At 40.5% G+C, this 11508-nt stretch overlaps 1 protein-coding gene across 1 annotated transcript; it reads right to left on the reverse strand.

Annotated features, from left to right (window-relative positions):
* Positions 1 to 465: 465 nt before the first annotated feature.
* Positions 466 to 5851, reverse strand: LOC137259786 (uncharacterized). Its single transcript, XM_067797398.1, has 3 exons — positions 5172 to 5851; positions 3416 to 3504; positions 466 to 2025 (listed from the first exon to the last, which is right to left on the reverse strand). Exons 1-3 carry the CDS (start codon positions 5753 to 5755, stop codon positions 1505 to 1507), a joined length of 1194 nt encoding a protein of 397 aa, XP_067653499.1. The 5' UTR covers positions 5756 to 5851; the 3' UTR covers positions 466 to 1504.
* Positions 5852 to 11508: the final 5657 nt, after the last annotated feature.

The raw sequence follows: 11508 nt of genomic DNA on the forward strand, positions 1-11508 counted from the left end.
CAAACAGTGTCTGCCCCATTGACTGAGAGGTATCTGCTCTGTCGACAAAATAGTACCGGTCTGTCGAGCTAACAGAAATTGTTATAGTAAATGTTTACATAACGTTGTACATAAACCACTAATAAACAATTTAGTTACTTTCTGCTGTATATCTCATTTAGCGTTTTTGTTGATATTATATTGAGAGTTCGATGTTGTGTATATGAATCACTGTCAAGTTATGATTATGCTGGAGAACCGCTACACTTATCCTGCATGGTCGTACGTACGAACTGGACGTATGTGTTGTTACTGATGGACAAATAAAACTTTGAGGAAGTTCCATCGAGGCTTTGAATGGCAAAACCTCGACCAAATGACCTTTGACAATGTGTTGTAATGGTAGGGTGCTTTTAGAAATCTTAGAAAAATTTATGAAGTTGCCGAAAGCAGGCACCAAGTGCTACATCCAAACAATAAAACGACTAATAGTGGGCACAAGCTTATAAGTTTATTGTGAAATTACAATATTGGCCTGTTCATTAAGCACTTGCAACACTTGAAACATCTGTATACCATAAACGAATTACATTTTATGTTTGTATGAATGCTTGATGCTCTAGCTATATATAATCCACTGATTGACATCATGAACATCGATCAACGGAACACGTTCTTGTCATGAATCAGATAACGATCATTTAAATTAGGAAGGTACATATTAATAATTTTCTTGAAATATTTTATTGTTAGCAAAAACTTTGAAAAAAATAATAAATAAATATAAATTTTCTACGGAAAAGCACAAAGCAAGAGCCATGTCTGTTTACAAATATCACTTCAAAATATATTTAGACTTACACTTTATCTTCAACAAACTCAGTACGACCAAACTACTTCAACTACAAGTAGCTCAAAGAATTAACTGAAAGGAAAAACAAAAACATAGCGATAACATGTAAGTAACTTCAATAGTTATTTAAGAAACTTTTAGCGAAAGGGGGTAGTGGGAAGCAGTTATGCACTATATGAGTTTTATAACTTCCTGATGTTTCAAGTGAAATCATACTTGAAAAAAATGCTCTTCAGTTTTGGTACAATATCGGCAACTTTTCATAATTTCAAATACAAATTCCAAGGTAAGAAAATAGATACATGTATATAGTTGTAAACAATATTTTCATACTGAATATGAACACATGCTACAGTACATATATATTTCCTTTGTTTCTGTTAACATAAAAGACTGTATATTTTTTTATTTGTATGAAGAATCTTAAATAGGGATCCAAACAGCATATTAGACTGGTTAAGTACAGATTAGAAGGCGGAAAGCTATTCGACACCATTAGAAGGAGCAACTGAGTTAAACGCCAAGTGTTAAAATGTGTGTTATCACTGTTCCTGGTGATGTCTATCAATAACAGAGACAGTTTACTGTAGTGTCTTGTTCATCATGCTTTCACTACAACAAACAGTAAAACAGCAAATCACTTTGGGGCATTAGGATATCTGCTTCAATTCCTTAATCGAGCACATGGGCGATTGACCTGATCTGTTCTGCAACTTCTGATGGGGATTTCTTGTCAATCTTGATGCTGTTGGATACAATCTCTGCAATGTTTAGCCCGATGAGGACAGGTGGAAGAATGCTCATCATTGTGGTTATGCCAGTAGCAGCAGCACGGTGCCCACCTGTTTCCCCTTCAACGTTGGTGCAGTGAGTGTGAGAGACGTTGATCTTTCTTATTGCTTCCTGGGCAGCTTTCATTTTCTGACTGTTTATGATCTTCTCAGCTTTGTTTGTGGCCAAAGTCCCCGCTCCACTGAGAACGCCACCAGCAATACCACCAGCAGTTAGAGCAAGGGATCCCCCGAAAGTAAATGGAAGCAGGATTACCCCAGCAATAGCAGCACCAGCAGATGCAACTCCAGCTGATGCAAAACTGGTCTTGGCGATGCGGATGTCTTTTTGTTGTTTGTCCAACTCATCTGCTAGTTCCATCAAAGTGCGTTTCACCTCTTGTTTCTGGATGACTCGTTCTTCTGAAAGAATATGACATAACGCATGAGGTAAAGGGTAGTACGTGTCACAAACACTCGAGTGACAGTCATCGACTGACGTGAGAACTTGTGTCAGATTCTGTGACTCATATACTGGTATCAATCGCCCTTCACTGTGTCTGAAACAGTGCTGATGTGACGATAAGGAACCGTTCCTAATTTGTGGCTTTGAAGATGATTGGGAACCGTTCCTAATTTATGACTTTGAAGATGATTTTAATGGAGAAGCATGCACAACGTAAATGCCCCCTCCTCCCTAAAATGAAATGATGCCAAATGATACACAATGTCAGGGTAGAAGGATGCACAATCAACATCGCTCGTGGTAGAAGGATGCACAATCAACGTCGCTCGTGGTAGAAGGATGCACAATCGATCGCATGTAGGATAGAAGGATGGACAATCAAGCACCCTCGAGGTAGAAGGATGCACAATCAACGTCGCTCGTGGTAGAAGTATGCACAATCAATCGCATCTAGGATAGAAGGATGGACAATCAACCACACGCGAGGTAGAAGGATGCACACTCATTGACACTGTCAGGGTAGAAGTATGCACAATAAACCACGTTTGAGGTAGAAGGATGGGCACAAATCAACACCATCAGTGCAGAAGGACGCACACTCATCCACGCCTGCAGGATAGAAGGATGCACAAACAACCACACGCGAGGTAGAATCAAGCACAACCAAACACACCGTCAGGGTAGAAGGATGCACAATAAACCACGTTTGAGGTAGAAGGATGGGCACAAATCAACACCATCAGTGCAGAAGGACGCACACTCATCCTCGCCTGCAGGATAGAAGGATGCACAAACAACCACACGCGAGGTAGAATCAAGCACAACCAAACACACCGTCAGGGTAGAAGGATGCACAATAAACCACGTTTGAGGTAGAAGGATGGGCACAAATCAACACCATCAGTGCAGAAGGACGCACACTCATCCACGCCTGCAGGATAGAAGGATGCACAAACAACCACACGCGAGGTAGAATCAAGCACAACCAAACGTACCGTCAGGGTAGAAGGATGTGCACTTAACCATGCTCGAGGTAAAACGATGCACATTCCTCTGCGAGTCTGAACCAGACAATCCAGTGATCAACAACATGAGCATCGATCTGCGCAAATGGGAACCGATGACCTGTGTCAACCACGTCAGCGAGTCTGACCACCTGATCCCGTTAGTCGCCTCTTACTACAAGCACAGTCGCCTTTTGTGGCAAGCATGGGTTGCTGAAGGCCTATTCTACCCCGGGTAGACCTTCACAGGTCGTAAATGGCACATATGACTACAGAGATTGTTTGGTGATATGCGTCCGTTTCACGTTTTGGATCATTCACACATGTTTGTGGATTACGCTACCTTCCAATTCTAATCTTCGTTTCACGGAGTAGACAAGCCGGCGCATAGCATCTATAACATGCTTGGTTATTTTGATGCCTATGTTTGAGCTGAAACAGAAACAAAAGTCGTCCGTGATCATCAACCCCTGGTCCCGACCCCAATCTCTATCTACTGCTGATCCCATATAGTCAGTGCGTTACAACCTTCGAAAAAAGTACGTTACAAGTTGTTCACTGGTCACGAGGGGGTTAGGACTCATGTATCCTCGGGGTTTATTTATGTTCCCCGATCCCGCAAACCTTGTGGGTACATGAGCCCATAGCCCGCGAGAGGCCAGTGAGCAACATATTTATCTTGCCGAACACCTGAATTTTAATTTCGAAGTGTTTGAAGCACTTCTGTTGAATGCGAGGCGAATCGCCATTTTGCAGACGACACAGGGTAAACAGATTTAGAGTTATCTCCCTGCCATCGATTTTCAATCGCAAAACATCGGTAATTTCTGTAATTCATGCGTGATTCAATGTTATTAAAAAGTACTACCATGAAGCACCAGAATAATTCGGAATTCCCAGCGGTGTACATTGAAAGTAATAAATCGCCTGTAAGCGGGGTGCATTGAAAATAATAGAATAGCGCTTAGCTAATCAGAATGTGACATTCATGTGTGGGGTAAGATAATTGAAATTGTACTTTCTCAGCTCAGTACAGATTCTGATTCTGTACCATTGTTACCACTGTTGAATCCCAGATTCAACTCAACATGTGTTACAATTGACAACTTTCGAAATGACATTGTTTAGTTACACTCCTGGAGGTACACAAATCACGTTTGTTTAAAAAACGATTGTGTGCAAAAGGCGAAACTAAATATGAACATACATAAGGGTAAGGGTGTCGAGGGCGGTCCATGCTGCAGCTAGGGTAGGGGTGGGTGGTTAAATTTCATCAGATTCAGTGTCACTCTCGGGATCGCTGTCATTGTTAGGTTTCTCCGGTGCCAGGGCTGATCGGGTCCTTCGCTGAATTGCTCTGCCATGTTACTAACCGTACTGGTTAAAAAAATTGATCCTACACCTTAAATACTACACCAAAAACAAAACATCAATTTAGATAATCCAACTCCGTTTTCCTCACTTCTCATTTTGTATTTTCAAGGAAATCACATGACCGCTAACATAGACTGTCACATGACAACAACATGCGCCATTGTTTGTTTAGAGATATCCTGTCGGTCCGTGATCAACGTGTCACTGATAACAACTTAATTATGGTTAATTGTTTGAGTAAAGTTCAGTTGGTAAGTGTGCTGACAATGTGTGTATAGATGCGTAGTTAAACATGTCACTTGATTGTTGAGTCCGTTAATCGTTACTTTTGATCTTATGAGGATGACTTCCGATTGCGCGACTGCAGTTTTCAGTTGCAACAACCAGCTTTGACAGTTCGAGACAAAAGGGTAAATTTGTACTTGTTAGAGCCTTTGGGGACCCTAAAATGAGTTCGACACAACCGGGAATTCGACACATCTAGTTCGACACATCAGGGTAAAAATAATGATAAATATAAGGAAATCGGCAGGGACCGAGATGTCAGTTCGACACATCCGAGAATTCGTCTCAACCGAGTTCGAGACAATGGGGTTCGACTGTAGTTTAGTATTAGATGGCCTTACAGTTGCACCGCAGCGCACATAAATGTGAATTGGATAATGGTTCAGAGTGATTGTAATAATCAGTTTGAACTATAACACTGAATAAACCACAGTTCTTACTCATAATCACCCGCGATATGAATTCCAACAGCAGCGTAGTTCCCATTCTGGTTCACAAAGAGGGGAGACCCGCTGTTTCCTCCCGTTGTTGCATCCCTGTACCACAGAAACGCACCGTCTGCCCTGCAGTCTGTGACCTCAATGTCCCACTGGGTTTTCACAGGGTATCCAGTATTGAGCCCTGGATAGTCGGACATCATCACCGGGCGCTGTCCTCTCTCGATTTCCAAGGGTAGAAATATATTTTTCTCTTTAAAATAATTTTGGTCTTTCAGTAAAATGATGCCGAAGTCCGAAGAAGAGCATTTGTTGTAGTTTGATGGGAGACCAAATAATATTTTGTTAACTCGGATCTTAAGAGGATGAAATGGTTGAACTGTTGGGGAATTCTCTCCAAAGGTAATGCTAAGTTCCTCTTTTTGTAGACAATGTCCAGCAGTAACCACAACAAAGGTATCATCAATTTTAGAAAGAAATCCAGTTCCAACACCCTCTAGGTTTGCTATGGCAGCGAATGGTTTCTCGGCAGTATTTCTCACAAGCTTCCGCTTGTCACCAAAACTTGTAACAAATTCGGCCTGCATTGTGAGTGAGAAATAGCTCCCGTGTGACCAGATCTGTAGGTGGAGGGCTTGTGGAGCAGGGCGAAGATTTTACCTTTTAGTACTGGCGAGTCACATGACCATCGGCCTCGTTCTGGGGTGTCTAGTAAGGTGCAGTAACGTCCAACCATAAATATTTTTTTTCGTATTCTCATTTGTTGTTGTATTTTTGTACTTTGTAGTTATTACTTGTATACATACCTGTGCAGACACGAATCAAAGAGTCGTTCTTTGTGTTTAGTGTACAAACTTTCTTTCTTTCACCTCTCTTTTGCCCCATATCTGTGATATCAGATGACTGAGACATGTTATTTCAAGTCTCCCATAGTCCCATTTAAGGACTGAGTCAACGCCCACACGATGTCGTTATATGATCTTGTAAATGACACATACATGAGTTTGTGCACGTATTTCTTTCTCGAGGATCAATGTACAGCTCCCGAGGAGCAGTGCAGAAAGATAGCCGACTTATGGTGTTATGGATAGGTGTTATCATGTTCTGAATGCATTGGTTATGTGATCCGCCCAATTGGTCCTTTGAGTTTACAGTCCCGAAACTTGTTGAATAATTGTCTTGGAAGTTAGTAATGAAAACGAAACGAAATAATTACTTTAAAACTTTAAAGGGGAAGTATACACACAAAAATCACGTTTTTTAGAAGGATTTTAGAAGGATTTTTGAATTAACTGATACCAGAGTGTGGAAATATATACGTTTTTCTCACATTTAAAGCATGCTGGAATAAAGTAACTGTGTGTTATTTAGGAGATAAACATCATGTGTTGACCAATTTCCGGGTGTTATTGAGTATTTGAAGCACGGGAATGCATTTGGAACCGACGGCGTCAGCCGTCACAAGAGGAATATGTCATCATATACATAATTCTACACTGTGAACACTCTATGAACAACAGAAACAACTTCTTTTCAAAACTCATTGATCTCCTTGATGTGGATGTTTATGTACAAATAGAACTACTATCTGAAGATGAAATGTTGTCACTTCTTTCTGGGGGTGAACTACCAATAACTAACGATATTGATGAAATGTCATGGAGATGCATGATTGTCCTTTTCTGTAAATACTTATATTCATTGCTTCCCTCTCCAAACCTTGCATTCTAGATTTTGCATTATTTTTCTTTGTACATATGATATAGTTATATATGACTATATGAATGTATTGTAGATATATTGCTGTGATAATGATGTGTAAATATTTTATGTATATGTTTACAATGATCTTCGGACTGCAGTCTGGAGGAAATAAAGAGATTCATTCATTCATTCATTCATTCATTCATTCATTATGCATACCAAAGCAGGGAGACTATACGTAACTTTAATATGTGTTTCAGTATGTTAGGATACATTTTAAAAAACATGTTGTAAATATTGTTATCACAAGAGGAATATGTAATCAGATGACATTTTTCACTAGAATAAAATTTAAGAGGGGAAAAGGGATGTCTTACCGTTATAAAATTCTATCCACAGAGTAGCCAAGGATGGGAAGAAATTTTTTAAGGTCATCTACAGGTAGCTGTCCTTATGTACTCAACAAAGCCTTAAGTACAAAATGAAGTCTCAGCCCCTCCCTCCACCCTCTTGGTTCTTTCTGGCTGGTGCAGAGACCCCACCTCATCCCTTTGACCATCTACAAACCCATCTACACTGAATATTTCATTCACTCTCTCTCTCATTTCAGCCATCATGGGTGACTGCCTCGGCTCGTCAGGTGAACAGTCAGTGTGCACCTTAGAGGTGCTGCCAGCTGTCTAGGAGAGCTTCATCCAGCCCCACGCACCCCAGAGGACTGGTAGGAAATGAAATGCATCTTGCTTTTGCTCTGTCTTTTCTCAAAATATTCATTGTGCACTTAAGACCTTTCTGTGCATTTAAGGTCTTGTATAGGGGTTCTGAAGTGGACAGAAAAGCCTTAAATGCACAATGATGTCTTGGCCCCTCCCTCCACCCACTTGGCTGTTTCTGGCTGGTGCAGAGGCCTTTCCCCATCCCTTTGACCATCTACAAACCCATCTACACTGAATATTTCATTCACTCTCTCTCCCAATGCTTAATAAATGCTTGTTCACTATGTAGTCTTCGCTGGTGATACAAATATCAAATTTCATTCCAGTGAAACGATACCACTTGAATATATATATTTCTTAACTCAGCAGGCAGTTTTAACATGTTTCTTTAATTGTATCATAACATACTGAAACATGTGCTCATATTCAACTCATAACAATGACACTCTCAGAACGTTTTCCTCAAAGTTAAATTTTAGTGGGGATAAGGGCGGAAGTCTTTCGCCAAAGTTTGCAGTACCCTGACAGCCTTACTTGCATTAAGAGTTGATTCTTTGCAGCCTTTTGATTACGTGGAGATCTGGTAATATCTATCTATCTATCTATCTATCTATCTATCTATCTATCTATATATATATATATATATATATATATATATATATATATATATATATATATATATATATATATATATATATATATATATTGTATAATTATTTAGTTGGTTGTTTGTCAAGAGTTGTAACTGTGTTTAGTCGGACTGTTAAGTCAGAATTGAGCAAATACATGTCAATGTACTGACAGCAATGCTACTGCAGTACGCGGTGGCTGGAGGTGACTTGAAAAAAATCTCGCTTGAACTGCGTCACCCCCGGAAGGTTGAATAAAGCACTGAATAGACGGCACACATACGTTCTGTTTATATATACCTCACGTGGATATTGTAGCTGTCGCACTGTATAAGGTTATGACAGACGTTGAAGCGTGTTCGTTCACTCCCTCCATTAGTTCACCGGAAGATACTGTGCTGTGAATGTGACGCAGTCACATAAGCTCCACCCACTGATGAATATTAATGCTTTCTGTGCACTTAAGACCATTGTGCACTTAAGGGCACAACAGATGTCGTCCACGCATATGAGGTACAGGTTTGAAGAGGAAGGTATATAGTTACTGAGTGAGTGAGTGAGTTTAGTTTTACGCCGCACTGAGCAACATTCCAGCTATATGGTGTCGGTCTACAAATAATCGAATCTGGACCAGACAGCATGAGCATCGATTTGCGCAATTGGGAACCGATGACATGTGTCAACCAAGTCAGCGAGCCTGACCACCCGATCCCGTTAGTCGCCTCTTCCGACAAGCATAGTCGCCTTTTATGACAAGCATGTGTTGCTAAAGGCCTGTTCTACCCCGGACCTTGGGTATATAGTGAAGACTATGTGTCATGCATATATAATTTGGATTTTCTTAAAGACTTTTGACAACTACTACAAGTTGAATGGTTTACAATTTTGCAACACTGTATGTAGAAATAAGACAGTACCATTTTCTGTACAGTGCGTACTGTTTGAGCAGCACAATAGAGTTAGCCCATTGAGGGCTAGGCACCACAAGCGGTTAAAACAGCAGGCTTAGCATCGAGACACAAGAGCAACACACGCGTATCTATAGCACGTCAAATGGGTCTAATAAGGTCTAATGACCTTATACATACTTGCTCGTGCTATCTGAGCAATCTTGGCTTTGATACTGCTGCATATATTTTTTAATGTCGAACTAGGTATATTTGTGTGTGCACCTGCCCTTTAGATACGATAATTTCTGCCCTAAATGCATATGGGATATTTCAGTTTGAACATGTGTAATCCTTCAAAAGCTGCGTACGCGGTATATTGAGTGCAGTCAAGGGTATGATAAACACAGATAGGCGGGTTTGTTTGTTGTATTCCAAAATAAGCGGACTTATGTCTCTCCCGGAGAAACGCATGTATGCCTTGTGTCAAGAAGCAAGTCGTTCCTGGTAATAGGATTACAGTAGATAAGTCATCGAAATTTTTATCATTCATTTTATTATCATTTTAAGCTGTCGTCGCCGTTCAAATACTACGAACGCTTGTGTAGGTCAAGTACATTTCATTTTAAATTTAACAGTTTAAAAAGAAACTGTGCAAAGTATGTAATTGACAGGAGTTGGGTGCTCCTTTTCACCCCTTACAGTTTCACCACATGTCTGCGTGTGATGTTCCTTGAAATAAACCACGCCCCGTTCTTCATTGTTCTTGGTAATTCATCGCTCGATATTTAAAAAAATCAGTCAATGTTAAAAAAATCCGACATTATATTTGATCGCTGTGCACTGTGCGGTTCTACTACCATGCGATAATACAGTTACACTGATAATATTTTTTATGTGAACTCCAGTCATATTTTAAATTTAGATCTCAGGGCACAAAACCATCTTACCCTTTTTCATACCATAACGACCTTAACCTTACCAATGCTCTTCTTATCGGGGAAAACTATTAATGATGAAGGAGAACTACCCTCAATATGTTTTGAAAGAAATCAACTCACCAAATAAAGACTCTAGGTTACCTTTACTTACCTCGAATTCCCCCATCGGTGTGAAATTCCCCCATTTCTCTTGTGTCCCGACGCGATAGTGGTGGCACAATGCTAAAAGCGTCGAAAACCATACTCACAAACCCACTTTCGGCGTGACGAGAGAATCCTTTTGCCATTAGGCTACCCCACATAATAGGCTATGTATCAAAATCGAAACGATGATCAGGAAAACAGTTCTGAAATATAACCCGTTTAGATCCGGGGTAGAATAGGCTTTCAGCAACCCATGCTTGCCACAAAAGGCGACTATGCTTGTCGTAACTTGTCTCTGACATGGTTGACAAATGCTGTTGATCACTGGATTGTCATGTCCAGTCTCGATTATTTACAGACCGCCATCATATAGCTGGAATATTGCTGAGTGTGGCGTAAAACTAAACTCACTCACTCACTCAGTTCTGGAATAATAAGAGGATGTTTGAATATAGTTGATCATCGAGCGAGGAACGTGACTGCCACATCAAATGTTAGAATGGGCATGGTCTAGAGTAAATTTTTATGAGGTTGAAGATCCAGTTTTACTTAATAAAATATTTATGACAAGGTGCACATTTGGTTTTTAACGTTTTCATAGCTAGTCCCAACAAATAAATGTCTCTCTCCTCGAGAATGTATATCTTGTGTTCAAAGTAGCAATTCATTCCTGATAACAGTTACAATAAAAACTCTCCGAGCCTCCAATCAGTTAACACTTATCAGAGGGGTCGACGATGGTCTAGACTACCAGTTGTCCAACGTCCAATTTCGTGGAAGCCGCAATGGTTAGGTGGGTAACTTTGTGTGCTGTCTATCAGGTTTGGGTTCGAATCCCGGAAGGGACTCAACCTTGTAAAAAACGTACCAGAATGTGTAATTTACTGAGAAAGTGTAATTCACGATATATCATCCGAGGGGATCGGATGAGGGAAGGGGAGATTGTGTATAGTACATAAAAGTGTACATTCCGATACATCTCCACTATACCCAGGATGCATCTACGACTGGGCTGGATGATTTATTTACCTCCCTTGGCTGGCTTTTTTCTCCAATCAGATGTCTACACTGGGAAGTTGAGTTACCAATCTCAACTCACTTTCACTTCTTAAATTATCTGAGCCGTGAAGGTCCGTGGGTAGAATCGGCCTTCAGCAACCCATGCTTGCCACAAAAGGCGACTATGCTTGTCGTGACTAACGGGATCGGGTGGTCACCTTCTCTGACATGGTTGACAAATGCTGTTGATCACTGGATTGTCATGTCCAGTCTCGATTATTTACAGACCGCCATCATATAGCTGAAATATTGCTGAGTGT

This window comes from Haliotis asinina, chromosome 13 (genome assembly GCF_037392515.1).
Source record: "Haliotis asinina isolate JCU_RB_2024 chromosome 13, JCU_Hal_asi_v2, whole genome shotgun sequence".
In the NCBI taxonomy this organism is placed as follows: Eukaryota; Metazoa; Mollusca; class Gastropoda; order Lepetellida; family Haliotidae; genus Haliotis; species Haliotis asinina.